This window comes from Plutella xylostella, chromosome 4, assembly GCF_932276165.1.
Source record: "Plutella xylostella chromosome 4, ilPluXylo3.1, whole genome shotgun sequence".
Classification (NCBI taxonomy): domain Eukaryota; kingdom Metazoa; phylum Arthropoda; class Insecta; order Lepidoptera; family Plutellidae; genus Plutella; species Plutella xylostella.
The window spans coordinates 5,967,062-5,981,703 of NC_063984.1; the positions used below are offsets into that span (position 1 = coordinate 5,967,062).

General features: G+C 36.8%; 4 protein-coding genes across 4 annotated transcripts; 3 read left to right on the forward strand and 1 right to left on the reverse strand.

Annotated features, from left to right (window-relative positions):
* The first annotated feature begins 1,325 nt into the window (after window positions 1–1,325).
* LOC105384075 lies at window positions 1,326–4,610 on the forward strand. Its single transcript, XM_011554241.3, has 3 exons — window positions 1,326–1,713; window positions 2,052–2,181; window positions 3,323–4,610. Exons 1-3 carry the CDS (start codon window positions 1,418–1,420, stop codon window positions 3,539–3,541), a joined length of 645 nt encoding a protein of 214 aa, XP_011552543.3. The 5' UTR covers window positions 1,326–1,417; the 3' UTR covers window positions 3,542–4,610.
* On the reverse strand, window positions 4,437–6,470 carry LOC105384077 (neuroguidin-A). The gene is made up of 2 exons (XM_011554242.3): window positions 6,232–6,470; window positions 4,437–5,855 (listed from the first exon to the last, which is right to left on the reverse strand). Exons 1-2 carry the CDS (start codon window positions 6,238–6,240, stop codon window positions 4,965–4,967), a joined length of 900 nt encoding a protein of 299 aa, XP_011552544.2. The 5' UTR covers window positions 6,241–6,470; the 3' UTR covers window positions 4,437–4,964.
* A 443-nt stretch (window positions 6,471–6,913) lies between these two features.
* LOC105384074 (transmembrane 9 superfamily member 4) lies at window positions 6,914–10,725 on the forward strand. Its single transcript, XM_011554240.3, has 9 exons — window positions 6,914–7,094; window positions 7,169–7,557; window positions 7,662–7,817; window positions 8,106–8,410; window positions 8,490–8,693; window positions 8,854–9,271; window positions 9,526–9,709; window positions 9,888–10,026; window positions 10,292–10,725. The coding sequence occupies exons 1-9, from the start codon at window positions 7,086–7,088 to the stop codon at window positions 10,390–10,392; spliced, it is 1,905 nt and encodes a 634-aa protein (XP_011552542.1). The 5' UTR covers window positions 6,914–7,085; the 3' UTR covers window positions 10,393–10,725.
* A 515-nt stretch (window positions 10,726–11,240) lies between these two features.
* Window positions 11,241–12,288, forward strand: LOC105384073 (carbonyl reductase [NADPH] 1). Its single transcript, XM_011554239.3, has one exon. The coding sequence runs from the start codon at window positions 11,360–11,362 to the stop codon at window positions 12,182–12,184; it is 825 nt and encodes a 274-aa protein (XP_011552541.3). The 5' UTR covers window positions 11,241–11,359; the 3' UTR covers window positions 12,185–12,288.
* Window positions 12,289–14,642: the final 2,354 nt, after the last annotated feature.

Here is a 14,642-nt window from a genome sequence, read left to right on the forward strand (position 1 = left end):
ATACTTATATATTTTTATTGCATGTTGTGTAATGTACCTGTTGTGTGATGCCAATAAATAAATAAATACACTAGAACATATCAGAGAGCGGCACGTTGTTCTGTTACAAGTAAATGTTGTAGTCGGGTTTGGGGTCGGATACAGTATTAGGTACTTACATTATAGTCTATATTAGAGATGCCACGAATATTCGGCAACTATTCGGTATTCGGCCTATTCGGCCAGTTTTTTCAGTATTCGGTATTCGGCCGAATAGTGCGTACTATTCGGGCCGAATACCGAATAGTAAATCATGTAAAAATGACATGTTATTTTAATCAAAATTGTGTATTTATTTCCAAATCACAACATTTTAGTACTTACAATTAATCAGTAGTAAGTTGTGCTCGATAAAAACGAGCATTTCAGCATTTTTGGTAGCCCACTATTGCGCTTTTCATTGTAACCATCCTCAGAAAATAATCTCTTACTATAAACGCTACTTCCAGGTGAAGAAAGATAAGTTTTTGCAAATTTCAAAAGGTTCGGGTATTGTTTTTTGTTTGCTGACCACCACTTGTAAGGATCGGCCATCCGATGTAGGCGAACTATATATTATCAAATAAAAATTCAACTCGTTTGCTACAGCATTCTGCCTCCTAATAATTAGCATTTCTCATATAATCTGTAGCGACTTCTTCAAAGCAGTTGCAGGAACAAAAAAACAGGTTGTAGCGCCGAATATTCGGCGGCCGAATATTCGGCGCTTCGGCCGGCAGCGTCGCCGAATATTCGGTATTCGGTATTCGGCCAATTCACTATTCGTGGCAACACTAGTCTATATCTATACTCACCTTAAGCCGATACCTAACTGTTGATGTACAGTCACAGACGAGTTCTCGAGAGGAGACCAATGTACAGTCAGCTGGTAGCTATACAAATTTGAACCTTGTCAATCTAACAAACCGCCTATCCATTCATTGAAGCATTGACGGCTCGTCAGTTTGACAAGGTACAGAAGTGTATAACAACAAGATAACAACTTATGCAGCTGACCGTACCTAACTAATACGTACAGAAAATAGGGTGTATTATACAGAGTGTTGCAAAAGTGGTATAGGACTAGAATATTATAGTATGATTATAGTTAACTGCGTATAGGTAGGGTTACCTAAGTAGGGTGAAAAAACAGTATTAGCCTTTATAGTTTCAGAATAATAACCACGTCGATTACAGCTCGTGTATTTACGGTTTGTGTCATTATATGGTCATTATTGTACGTTGTTTATGCTAGGTAAAGGCATAGACTAGAATATTATAAGCACAGATTATAAGGTAAAGGTAAACAAAGGAAAGTACCAGTAAGAAATTTGATAAAACTTACCTATATAACTAGTTATATTCCGCAATTTACTAGGAAATCTTTAACGAAAATACAATGAGATCAACACATCCGACCGCGAAAAAGCCCCCGCAAATAATATTCACCAAAAACACGTATAGTCCTGGAGTGAAAGTGGAAAATTGGGACTACAGTCGTTTTGCTGAAGTTAAAGACAACTATGTATATCGCGACCGTCTAAGCAATCAAGTGAGCACATACTGTCGGCTAGGTACTCAAGACCAGCCGTTTACTACTGAAACTAGGGAAATGCTCGCACAGATTCACACTAAAACTGACCCTGTGTACACCTTCAAGCCACTCGTGAACTTTACATCTTATCCGTGTACTGAGTAAGTATATAATAATATGCAACAAGTTAGCCTATAAATAGTAAATATGAAAATAGGCCTCGGTACCTACCTACAAAAATAGATTTATATTTCTACCTACGCGCTAGTCTTGTGGGTACCTAGTTACCCGACTTTGAAAATGCTACAATGACAACGATACCTAACTGACCTGTACCTATTATTTCAAAGTTAAGACAAAACGGCTTACCAGCCACGAGGCCCGATAATGCATATTTACCAAGTATGTAGGTATATGCAACTATGGCCATCATTATTTTGTGCTATAGAACAAATATAGGTAGGTATTAAATAGATCTTACCTCATTGACTCATTGCAGTACGCCTGGTAGAAACAAATTAATGAAGAATGCTAATTTGGCTCAACTACCTCCCGACTACGGCGTTATGGATTATATTTCAACACACCAAGATGACTTTAGGAACCCTTACCCATGTGTTATGAAACCGGTAAGTACTAAAACTAACAACCTAAACCTTAAAAAAAATAAAAAATAAATAAATTTATTTATTTCAAAGCCAAAAACATAAGAAAAGGAACAATCTTACAAAGGTTCATAAAATAAGTATAGGCTGTACAGAATATGCTTAAATCGTGTCCCCTGATTCCCAAACTAGGTAGAAACCTGTACGATGAGGATCAGCGGTCACTCACCGTGCTAACAAAGATACAACCTAAAAGTAGGTATATCAAAATATATGCAAGAAAGTTATTACAAACAAGGTTAAGCAATAATTAAGAGTAGGTACAATAGCTGTAGGGTACAAGTAATATATGAGTAAGTGTGTGTGTGTGTGTGTGTGTGTGTGTGTGTGTGTGTGTGTGTGTGTGTGTGTGTGTGTGTGTGTGTGTGTGGGTGTGTGGGTGGGTGTGTGTATGTGAATGTGGATGTGTCTGCGGGTTGGGGAAATTGTAATATATATGTACAAGAAATTATACTTTAAGAAAGTATGGATTCAATCTCATCATAGTTCATAGGAAGGAGCCATGATTTAATTTTATTTTTACATTCATGCAAAGTACAGGATATGAGGTTTAGGGAATTGTTTATAAAATTATAGATCCTGGCACTTTGGCAATAAAATTGTCTTTCAGCAAATCTAGTATGCGTAGCTATGTCAGGAAAGAGAGGTTTTGGTCTTCTACGGGAAATCGTATCAACTTGAGCAGGAATTGAAGTATGTCTGCGAAGTGTAGATCGTAATAAATATAGTTTTCTTACGGTTAGGAAAGAAAGTTCACTATATAAAAGTTTTGTGGGATACCTGTAAGGCTTTCGGAACATTACTTTAAGCACTGCTCTCTGTGATCGTTCTAAATTAATAAAGGTTGTCTTACAAGAACCTCCCCAGGCCGGGATGCAATACGTTAAAATAGATTCACAGAGCGCTGTGTAGACTATTCTTAAAGTTTCATAGTCTGCGGAGTTTCTGATTTTTTTAAAAATATAAATCAGCTTCCTGGTTCTAGATGTCAGATAATCAAGATGTTTATAACCTTAAACCGGTAGGAACTAAAATAAAACAGTAGATTTTGTAGACGTAGCTCCAATATTTGCTGCTTACTGAGATTCTTTGTTATGCATCGCAGCTGACAATGTCGTCGCCACCTTGGATGCTTAACCGTGTGGTCCGATCTGGACTGACTCTGAAGCAGGAGTCGGTGCCAGACGCCGGGGACCACAAGTTTCTGGACGACGGCGACGACGCGCCCCTGGACCACATCCGCCGCATGAGGATGCCCCGACACCTCTCCTTCAACCCCGCCTCCGGTCTACAAGACTTCCCCTGTCCAAACCCCAGAGAATGATAAACACGGAAGTAATGGTTTTATCAATATTTTATTTATCAATGTCAAATCAAAAAGCTATGTATACAAAACACAACAAAATTAGAACGATGAAAAACAAAGAAACTAAAATAATTTCTAAATTAAGTATGAATAACGAAAATCTTAGAAAAACTAATTTTAACTGATATTTTATGAATAATTAATAGAAAATTAACGTAGACGTAGCTCTTTCGATGTTTAATACAAGGTATCACATTAAGTGCCATGTAATAAATGACTAAAATTATATTTGTTTCCTTCACACTATGTTTAAATTTGAGAAACTTTTATAAATTACTGAAATGCCGACATTAGTCTAAAAACTATAATATTTAGTAAACAAACAGATAAACTTAAAATACAACAGTAATTGAACATACAAGGTTGTGTTAAACTTATCACCACATTGGAAGATATTCATAAATTTTTGCAACTTACTGAACTCACACATAAAAAGAAAAAACATAGACTGCCAATAACTTATACCGAGGCTTATACCCTGCCGCCATTCGAGATATTACGATAACCGAGTTTCGCCAACAGTTGGATTAATGTTTGAATCTTGTAGCATTAACACGATTCTAGAAAAGATTTCTTGCTAAACTCAGTTGTCCAGGCGGCCTCCATGGCATATTAAATTAAAACATAATGCCTCTTCTAAAATAATACAGGTACAATGGCCTGCACAGAAATATGACCCCTCTTGAGTGACATTGCTACTGAGAGTCTACTGTCAGGTTTCTTTGCAGCCCACTTTACACCATAAAAAAGTAAATTTATGAAACACTCATAAACCTTTTAAATAATATCAATAGTAGTACTTACACTAACCAATGCTATTTGTATTTATATAGCAGTTCCTGTAGGATTTTTGAACTGCATCCATATTCATACTAGAATCTATAACTACACTTGTTTCTTGTTAATTCTATTTTGTACAAATTAGAAAGTGAATTGAGGTATGCCAGATTTGCGAGTTATACAACTTTAATAAGATTTATATATTTTTAACATTATATTATATAATAAAATCTATTTGCTTGAGAAACGTTTTTTTGATGATTACTGATTATGATTAGGTAACTGTTTTCTGATGAAACTCAATTAAATGAGGTACTTGGTATGGGTTACAAAATTCATTTAAAGACTGCACTCAGTCATTGAATTTATTAGTATAGTTACCCTGTTCCCTAAACTCTTACATTATATGAAATAATATTAGCATTTCAAAATAATATACAAAAGTAGTATTGTTTAAAATGATTAAATTGAAACTTTCAGTTCAAAAATATTGTCCATGTTTAGAGAACAAAGGATATTGATTAACAAAAAAAATATGTATCACTACACAGGTCACCATAAGATAATCAGTTCTAATGGAGTGCAATATAATATATGTAAATCAATTAGTACGCCTTCTTTTGAATCCCTTGCCCTTCTTTGTTTTAGTTTTCCTTTTGTTTGATTGACTATTTTTGCCTCTGCTGCCAGTTATTTCATCTGCCAACATACCTACAGTAGTCAGCTTCCGTCTCCGATTCTTCTCTGCCTTAGTTACAGGAAGCCTAGTCAAGTAATTTTCTTCATACTCAGTTCTTTCTTGCTCCTGCTTAGATATTGAATGTTTAACATGATTCCCTGTTGTTACTTCCATTGGGGCATCTGAGTATTCCTCACGGAGTTCACGCATCACACTGGAGTTTAAGAACTGCTTTTTAGATCTCTCTTTGTTTCGCTCAGAGTTAGATTTAGATGTTTCATCATCAAAGTGAACGGCTGCTAGTTTTGGAGGAACATATAAATTCGATTTTGCAGATTTCTCCTTAATTTCTTCAGCATCTGCAGCATCACTGGAGTCATCCTCACTGTTGTCTACTTTGCTCATAAGATTTTGAGGATTTGCCCGGTAAGCCTGTGGGTCATTTTCAGTGGATGCCCCAACCACAGCTGATTTGACAAGCTTATCGATTTGGTACTTCAATTTGGAGTCAATAGGACGAATTTTTTCAAGTACTGTGCGTATTTCAATTAGTCGGTCAATAGTTGGATCTGACTCTATTCTTTCTCCTGAGCATTTTCTTAGTACAATAAATGTTAAATTTATTAAATAGCTAACTAACATCTGATATTTCATTTCTAAGAATCCAAGGCCTTTGTCAGTAGACAGTTCACCATTTTTTACACGTACTATCATATTATCAACAAGTTGAATGACTTGGTGTACATTACCGTTCATCTCTTTCAGGAGATTCATTGCTTGATCTATGTCTGGTTGCTCCATTTCATCAGTTGCCTGTAAATTAGAAACAAAGCATGTATTACTGATATACACCGATTTACTAGAATGTAGCAGAGCCTCAGGAAATACCCAGTTTAAAGTTAAAATTACATTTTGATGATTTTTACACACACAAATAAGTATAATCGTCAAACCATGGGACTTTCAACATACAGCGCATCTCAAACGTGGTTGAAGTATGATTATGTTCAAGTAAGGTCATTATTTTTACAATTTCCCTAAAACTCCCACATGACACTTCTTTCCGAAAAGTTAAAATTATGAATGAAAAGCAGTTCCAATAGTTTTTTTATGGTTCTAGCTGATTCCACAAGTCACAAAATGAACCTTGAACCTCTGAACAACACGGAATTTATTGAAGAGTTATTACCTGGACCATGTTGATGTGCGTGCTGCCTGCGTGCTTAGTTAACCTCACAAAAACTAAATAATAAAGTGTTCAATAATTTTAAATCATGTAGATCAACTGTAGCTGTCGCACAATTTATGAAATTCAATCAATACCTAGTTTTATCGGATTCTTTTCTGAAAAAACTAAATCCAATACTCAACAAAATAAAACCAAAACGACGCCGTTCGTAAAGTCACAGATTAACATTGTAGAGCAGGGAGCAGTACAATATTAGTCTATGTTGTAGAGCCCCAGCCAGAATAAAGGAACCGACACTCTAGCGGACGCGGCTTAAACTGCGTACAGACCGGCCCAACGAAGGCCAACGAACGGGTTTCGTTGGCCTTCGTTGCTGCAATATGCCCTCTATTATGTATGATAATGTGTACCCGGTGTGTACGCAGCTTTACAGACGGGGCTGTCAGCCGCGACTGATAGTGTGCACGGTCTTTTGGGACAGTTCGTGCCAGATCGCTCTCGGACGTCTTCGTCGTTCAGCTTTCAGACGTCCGAGAGCGATCTGGCACGAACCGAACTGTCCCAAAAGACCGTGCACAATATCAGCCGCGTCCGCTAGTGTGTCGGTGCCCCGACACCTTCGGTAGTATGTCGGTTATTTACTGTCATGTCAGCTGTCACCCACAGACAGATCTACCTACCACAAAGCTGTCAGGCGCTGTCACCGCATCGCAATCGCTGAAATTTTTTGTACCTAGTTTTAATTTTTAGATACATATTAAAGTTTCTTTTAAAGGGGATTTATTAATTGTTGAAACAAATGGAATGAACAAATATCTAAGCGTTAGGTTAATTAAAATACCTATATAGCGAAGATGTTATTAGTAAGTAATAGCCCTTTTTTACATAATGTTTATTGTGTTAAAGATGTTTGTTTACTAATTTTCTTTTATTTCAGTCCCAGTTGCATTGGTTTTTGGTGTTTATAAATGGATTTCTTTACGTTAATGGATTTTATATACCCGGAGTGGCTCCAGTGGCGTTCAAAAAGGGCCAAAAAATTGAAGTTAAAGCTGTTAAGATGACTAGCACCCACACTCAACTTCCGTATGAATACTATTCACTGAGATTTTGTTTGCCGAAAAATGGTACAATTGTGTATAAATCTGAAAACCTGGGTGAAGTATTGCGTGGGGACCGAATAGTAAACACTCCCTATGAAGTTCACATGGCAGAGAACATTAAGTGCCGACTACTCTGCCATAAGAAAGATGAACCTATTAACTGGAGTGTGGAAGAATCTGAAAAAGTAGCTAGTCGTATTGAACACAAATATTATGTGCATTTGTAAGTTTTTTTCAGTTACCTATGTGTTTAGTTAAGTATAAGACTGATAACACTTTTAATATTTTATTGTCTGATCCCATTAATAAAATATTATTATATTCCAGGTTGATAGATAATTTGCCAGTTGCCACCAGATATATAAATCCTGAAACCTCAGATACATCCATTGAACAAGGATACCGACTTGGATTCATGGCAAAGGGAAAAGCTTACATCAATAACCATCTAAAATTCTTACTGAAATACCACAAATATAACCAGTAAGTTATAACAATAAATAATTATAATGTGTAGGTAATGTTTGTGTACACTACACACCATAAAACATAAAAAAAAAAAAACGTTTATTCATTTTCAAACAAGACATACATTTATGCATTACACCCCAAACAATACAATTGTTTCTCGGGGTAGTACACTCTAATTAGCTAGGTATTTTTATAAATGCTTAAAGTAGGTATATTAATTACAGGTTAAACTTATACACTTGTAGACATAACATATTGTAATGTAATGTTTTTAAGTTAAATTACTAAATATATTTTCAGTGATTCTTATCGGGTTGTTGGCTTTGAAGTTGAAGCTTTATCAGTAGATAAAGATGAGATGGTATTCATAGATGACTCCTGCCTATTGCCATCTGAACGGCAAATATATGGTGTTGATGCCAAGCCACAACTAGTCAATGAAGAATCTGGAACTAGACTGTTTTTCACATATTCCGTGGAATGGGGAGAGTCGGACATCAGCTGGGCTTCTCGGTGGGACATCTACCTGGGAATGGGAATGAAAGATGTACAAATTCATTGGTTTTCTATCATCAACTCTTTAGTAGTGCTATTCTTTTTATCAGGTGAGAATGATTTAGTTAGCTAATTTCTTTGCTCTTATAATATTCTGTTCTATTAATAATTTGACAATTTGGTTATCAGGTATACTCACTATGATCATGGTGAGGACACTAAGAAAGGATATTGCCAAATACAACTCGGATGACATTTTGGATGACATGGTGGAGGAGACGGGTTGGAAGCTGGTGCATGGGGATGTGTTCCGTCCTCCGCCTCAGAGAATGCTGTTCGCTGCTGTTATTGGGAGTGGCATACAAGTTTTTCTGATGTCACTCATAACCATCTGTAAGATATAACGCTATTTACTAAATTATGATTGAGAAATGCAACAATAAAATTAGACCTTGAAACAGGTGCAAAACTAGTTGTACATTGTACAACCAATGTTGCTAGTTGCTAGTGTATAACATAGTTTCCGCTATTCATTACATATGATTGTTTTCAGTTGTTGCAATGCTTGGGATGCTGTCACCGGCCAGCCGTGGGGCTCTGATGACTGCTGCCATCCTCCTATATGTGTTCATGGGATTGATCGCGGGCTACTACTCCGCGCGACTATACACCACCCTGAAGGGCAAGCAGTGGCGGCAGGCGGCCTTCCTCACTGCCACCATCTATCCAGCCGTTGTCTTTGGCACCTGCTTCTTCCTCAATTTCTTCATACTCGGCAAACATTCCAGTGGGGCAGTTCCATTCTCCACAATGATGGCACTTCTCTGCCTCTGGTTTTGCATATCACTGCCATTAGTATATTTAGGATACTACTTTGGATGTCGCAAACAACCTTTCCAACATCCAGTGAGAACCAACTTCATACCTAGAAAGGTCCCGGAACAAGTGTGGTACATGAATATTTATGTTTGGTGAGTATGGCATTGATGAAATTATAACTAGACGACTTAGGGAATAGGCAGCAGTAACTTGATAATGTAGCCTGGTTCTGCGGGTTCGAATCCCGCGCATTCCAAATTTGATACCTATACAAGGCAAGGCCTTGTGTAGTAAATCTATGGTGTAGGTACTAAAAGTTAGTACGAAATTGAATCTTCTCTATACTTCATTTATTTATCATTGCACTTAGCAACAACTATTCAATTATTTTTGTTTATTGTTTCAGCATAATAATGGCCGGGATTCTCCCGTTTGGAGCAGTATTTATTGAATTATTCTTTATATTAAATGCTCTTTGGGAGAACCAATTTTACTATCTATTTGGATTCCTGTTCCTCGTATTCTGGATACTTGTGGTGTCGGTGTCGCAAATATCCGTCGTGATGGTGTACTTCCAGCTATGTGGAGAGGTAAATTGTTATACTCTCCTCCTTTAATTTATCAACTTTAATTACAAGTAAAAATTCATCGAAATTCTCTATTTTGTTTTTTTATAAGCCTTATAATAATGAATGAAACATTGATAATACATTGTATATTGTATTGTAAATATGTTTGAAGTCTTTAAAATTGCGTTTCCATTTTCAGGATTACCACTGGTGGTGGAAAAGCTTCATTGTTTCTGGGGGCTCGTCCGTGTACATATTGATATATTCAATATTTTATTTCTTCACGAAGTTAGAAATAACAGAATTTATACCTACTTTGTTGTACATGGGCTACACAGGTATTTTTTTATATCTTATACTAATTACTTTTAAAACTCAGTGTGTATGTGCTGTAATACTGCCTCTGTCTAATCATACTTCGTGCTAAGCTAAATAAAAGATTGTCTGGTAGAGATTGCTATTCAATTCAAATAATTTATTTCAGACTAAAATTCCATAAATTAACAAGAAGAAATAACTCCGTATTTTTGTACTATTTTATTTTAAACTTGACGCAAAAAGAGAGTTGTTATAAGTTTAACGAGTTTTTGTGAAATTTTTCAGGTTTGATGGTGTTGACGTTCTGGCTCCTAACGGGAACAATAGGATTTTTCGCTGCATACACATTCATCCGAAAAATATATGCTGCTGTAAAAATTGATTAGAAACTAGTATGATACATAACTATAGAAAAATATTCCAATGAATTAAAATTATAAGTGAATGCTTTCTAAACTACCTACTATAAATTTATTTAAGTATTTAGGTATAGTGTTGGTCTGTACCTGTAAGTATGTTTTTGAGCATGAAATATTGTAAATAATATTAAAATGTGTGATTGAGTTAAAATTTTATCCTAAAGATGGTAAAGTGGATATTTAAGAATCATGACGATTGATAATAATTATGTAAGAAATGCACGTACTCTTCCTTTATCGCGCGCAATAGGCATTTGTATAGTTATATCCTATTGATTAAAAATTGGTTTTATAAACGTATATTATGTGTAGACTTTATTTACTACCCTCACATATCCTTGGTGATCATTACAATTCATTGTCATGGATAGTATAGTATTCCACTCATCATCACAATCCATCACGTCCTTACTGCTGGGGCACAGATCACCTTGCAATGAAGGACTAAGGGATTAGGTATAGTCCACCACACGTGCTCAGTGCGCATTGGTGGACCTCAGCACAAGCTTGCTTGAGAGTTAACGGGTAAGTGATACCTACCCGACTATCAGATGTTTTGAAGCTGCCCGGAGCCCTCTGACTATCGCTGGCATGCATCGCCCGCTGATCCGAGGACGCGGCCAAAGTGTTCAGAATAATAATATAGGTTCGAGCTTGGATTATGCTGCCCAAAATTAGGGTTGAGCCAACTTATCCATTACTGATTCCCGAATTCAAAACTATTGAGTTAAGATACGGAATGTTGAAAAAAATATCAACAGCTGAGTTATTGACATAGGTTAGGTATAGAGTTTGGTTTGTCTTGTCTATTGATTTCAAAACGTCAAAAATGACCGGGCGAGAGGAATGTCATTTGTTGTCTGATAAATAAATTTAAGTTAATCGTTTGTAGATATTTTATTTTCTTGTAATATTTCTTGTACATAAGGATATAATGGATACCAAAGTAGCAGTCGTCACAGGAAGTAATCGTGGTATTGGATTTGAGATTGTAAAAGGTTTATGCCGTAAATTCGATGGTGTTGTGTACCTCACAGCTAGAAATGAAGAAAGAGGAAGACAAGCTGTGAAACAGTGTGAAGAATCTGGACTCCATCCCGCCTTCCACCTCCTAGATGTCACCAGTGAAGAGAGCTTACAACAGTTTGCCGAACACATCACAAGAAATCACTCTGGCATCGATGTATTGGTGAATAACGCTGGCATATTGGACTTCGATAAATCAGTTTCAAATTATGAAGACAGTAAAAGACTCATAGATACAAATTTTATGAGCTTACTCACAGTGTCGAAAATACTATATCCACTTTTAAAAAACGATGCCCGTGTTATTAACATCAGCAGTGATTGGGGTTTGTTATCTAACATTAAAAAACAAATTTGGCTCGATACATTAGTCAAAGAGGATCTAACAGTAGATGAAATTCTGCAGTTTGTGAATGACTTCCTGCAGGCAGCAAAAAATGGGAAGATTCCATTTATTTCCTATGCTGGGCATTATGGTGACTACAAAGTATCAAAAGTGGCAATGTCAGCTTTAACATTTGTGCAACAGAGACAGTTTTTAAGAGAAGGAAAAGATATATCAATAAACTGTGTTCACCCAGGTTTTGTTAAAACGGATATGACTAAAGGCATGGGGGACTTCACTCCGGAGCGAGGTGCCCACGCCCCCCTGTACCTGGCCATGGACGCCCCACAGACTCTCAAGGGAACATTTATGTGGCACGACTGCCATCAAGTCAACTGGGACGACTGAAACAACCCCAAAAGCATGTTACTGAAACTACTATGTTGAGACAGTGATAAAAGTGTTATACACTCTAAATCATTCATAATATATTTTATCTTTTTCTGCAATCACTTACTTCTTTTCATTCCTTATTACCTTTTTTTTTGACTAAATATTTATACAAAATTATATTCTCTACCCCCATTTGACAGTTTCCATTTCATAATATTTACAAAATAGATAAAAACAAATATTTAAGTAGGTACTTCATTTATCTAAAAAAAACTTATTATTATGTACAGACGAGGGACAAGGCGAGCCGCGAGCGTCTGTTCACACTCGCATCTCGTCGCTCGCCTCGCGACTCGTACGCGAATGTAAATGGGCTATCAGAGTTGCATTCCATCATTAGAATATTAGGAATACTCAAGAAATTAGTTATAAAATCTGTCAAACAACATGTGTTAATATATTATTATAAGTGGCCTTAATTGAGCCTTTATCAATAGATTACTGAATAGCTAATCATAATGCCCTTTTCCAGTAGGGTTTAGTACGAACTTCAAGATGACGGAAGTCATGTTCGACAGTTGCAAAAATCAAACTTGTAGGCACAGGAATCCCCTCGAGCTCGGGCAGATAAGGACTAGGACGCTACAAGATCGAAACGAGACCACGTACCTACTGGCGAGCGTAGCGTGGAACGCCCTCCGGCCCTGTGCCGCTGCACCCACGACCTCACACAGGCACAGGTATCCGGTGGTGTCTGTACCACGGCTGAGGCCGAGGACAGTGTCCTGTGGCGCTTCCAGTTGTGGTTGTGGACGATGACAGGCCGATGATGAAGAACTGGACCGTTATCAGGTATTCTGAATAGGACAATTATACAAATACAGCAATTATGAGAAATAATGCAACATTAAATTTGAAAACTTCATAAGGTAGTTATGAAAAAATATATTTACTTACTCACATCGAAAACACGAGGTCATCCCAACACTTCTTATAGGAACACTTCTTATTCTGGTTAGGAACCATTTAGATAACGGTAAGTATAAAAATTAAACTGGCCAACTACGATAAGGTAAGTAAATTAGATGAATAGGTTAACGATTTAATCTGGCCACGCCCAACTTATAGGTTTCCCATGCATCCAACCAGTAACGTTACTCGGAAAGATAAACCCACTCAGAGTAGTTGAGTTTTCTAAGGATTCAGTTTACATTCATATAGAGAAGGGTTAAGTACGTATGTAAAAATAGGTGGGTAGCTGGGTAGGTACTTCGTAGAGCTTCAACTGAAGCCGGATTATGGCTGTGTAGGCAGCGCACAATAAATAGATGCAATGCATTAGTGCTAAAGGGTTAAATCGGGTCAGTAAGGATTATCTGAGAACTTTGTTGAATGCCCCTACTTATTAAATTATGTACCTAGGTATGTTAGGTAAGTATCAATACCTTACATATTTAAGTACATAATTAGTTAGGTAGGTACGTACAATTCTTGTAGTGCTTGACGGAGATGAATTTTATGCAGTGAAACTGCAAAGAAATGATAGACTTTTAAGTACTTAATAATTTTTAGCAAGTAAGTACCTAAGTACTTACTTAATAAATGTTGTTTAAAAATACCTAAGTATGTCTCAAATGGTTTATGGTTTTAACGTAACCTAGGTACTTACTTACTTACTTACATAACGTAGGTACACGGCCAAACCGCTAAAGCGTTTTTTGGTTTTAATCAACAGGGACATCGTTAGGCAGGTACGTACATTCAAATACATACAAACAAACAATAGGTATCAATCACACAGAATATCGTCCATATTTTGATTTCATAACGTAGTAAGTACAGCAATTACTCTTTGAAGGAATCAAATGAAAATGCTATGACAAACACCATTAATCCTAAGTGAATATGGTGGCGCGGGGCGGCTCTAGCATACGAAAAACTAACTTCAGAGCTTTGCAACGCTAACTACGAATCTATTTTGATGTATTAAAAGTACCGATTGCATGACAACTCTCATTCGTTAGTTTTTTGTTGAGCTAGAGTACCTAGTTAACCCTCCAGGGCAGTTCTTTAATATCACTCGGGGCTGATTGTTTATATGGCGATGTCTACTAGGCAGGTACCTACGTAATGTTGATATTTTATCTTTTGATGGTCTGCCGTAGTATACAATCGGTTGTAATTATTGCTTAGGGGACGCACGGACGGGTCTGTTGAATAAGTTACCTTTATGGACTTTGATTGCAGGTGGAGGGAAGAACAGATAGAGGGAGCTAAATCTGATCGCAAGGCGTGTAGTTATTTGTTTTATGATTGTTAATGATACACAATTACACATGACCTACTTATATAAGGAGGTACTTACCTATTGTATGAAGATGAGTGCGTGATCACTTCGTAGGAAAGGCTGCTCTTTTTATAAAGATAAATGAACTAGTAAAGAACCTTCATACTGTACCGGCATTTGTAGCGC

What these genes read in the sequence shown, in the direction of transcription:
- LOC105384073 (XM_011554239.3), top strand. Translation starts at nt 11,360, where the DNA reads ATGGATACCAAAGTAGCAGTCGTCACAGGAAGTAATCGTGGTATTGGA.
- LOC105384075 (XM_011554241.3), top strand. Translation starts at nt 1,418, where the DNA reads ATGAGATCAACACATCCGACCGCGAAAAAGCCCCCGCAAATAATATTC. An exon ending in ACATCTTATCCGTGTACTGA is followed by an intron (nt 1,714 to 2,051) that starts GTAAGTATATAA and finishes GACTCATTGCAG; the next exon opens with TACGCCTGGTAGAAACAAAT. An exon ending in ACCCATGTGTTATGAAACCG is followed by an intron (nt 2,182 to 3,322) that starts GTAAGTACTAAA and finishes TATGCATCGCAG; the next exon opens with CTGACAATGTCGTCGCCACC.
- LOC105384074 (XM_011554240.3), top strand. An exon ending in AAATACCACAAATATAACCA is followed by an intron (nt 7,818 to 8,105) that starts GTAAGTTATAAC and finishes ATATATTTTCAG; the next exon opens with TGATTCTTATCGGGTTGTTG. An exon ending in GATGTCACTCATAACCATCT is followed by an intron (nt 8,694 to 8,853) that starts GTAAGATATAAC and finishes GATTGTTTTCAG; the next exon opens with TTGTTGCAATGCTTGGGATG.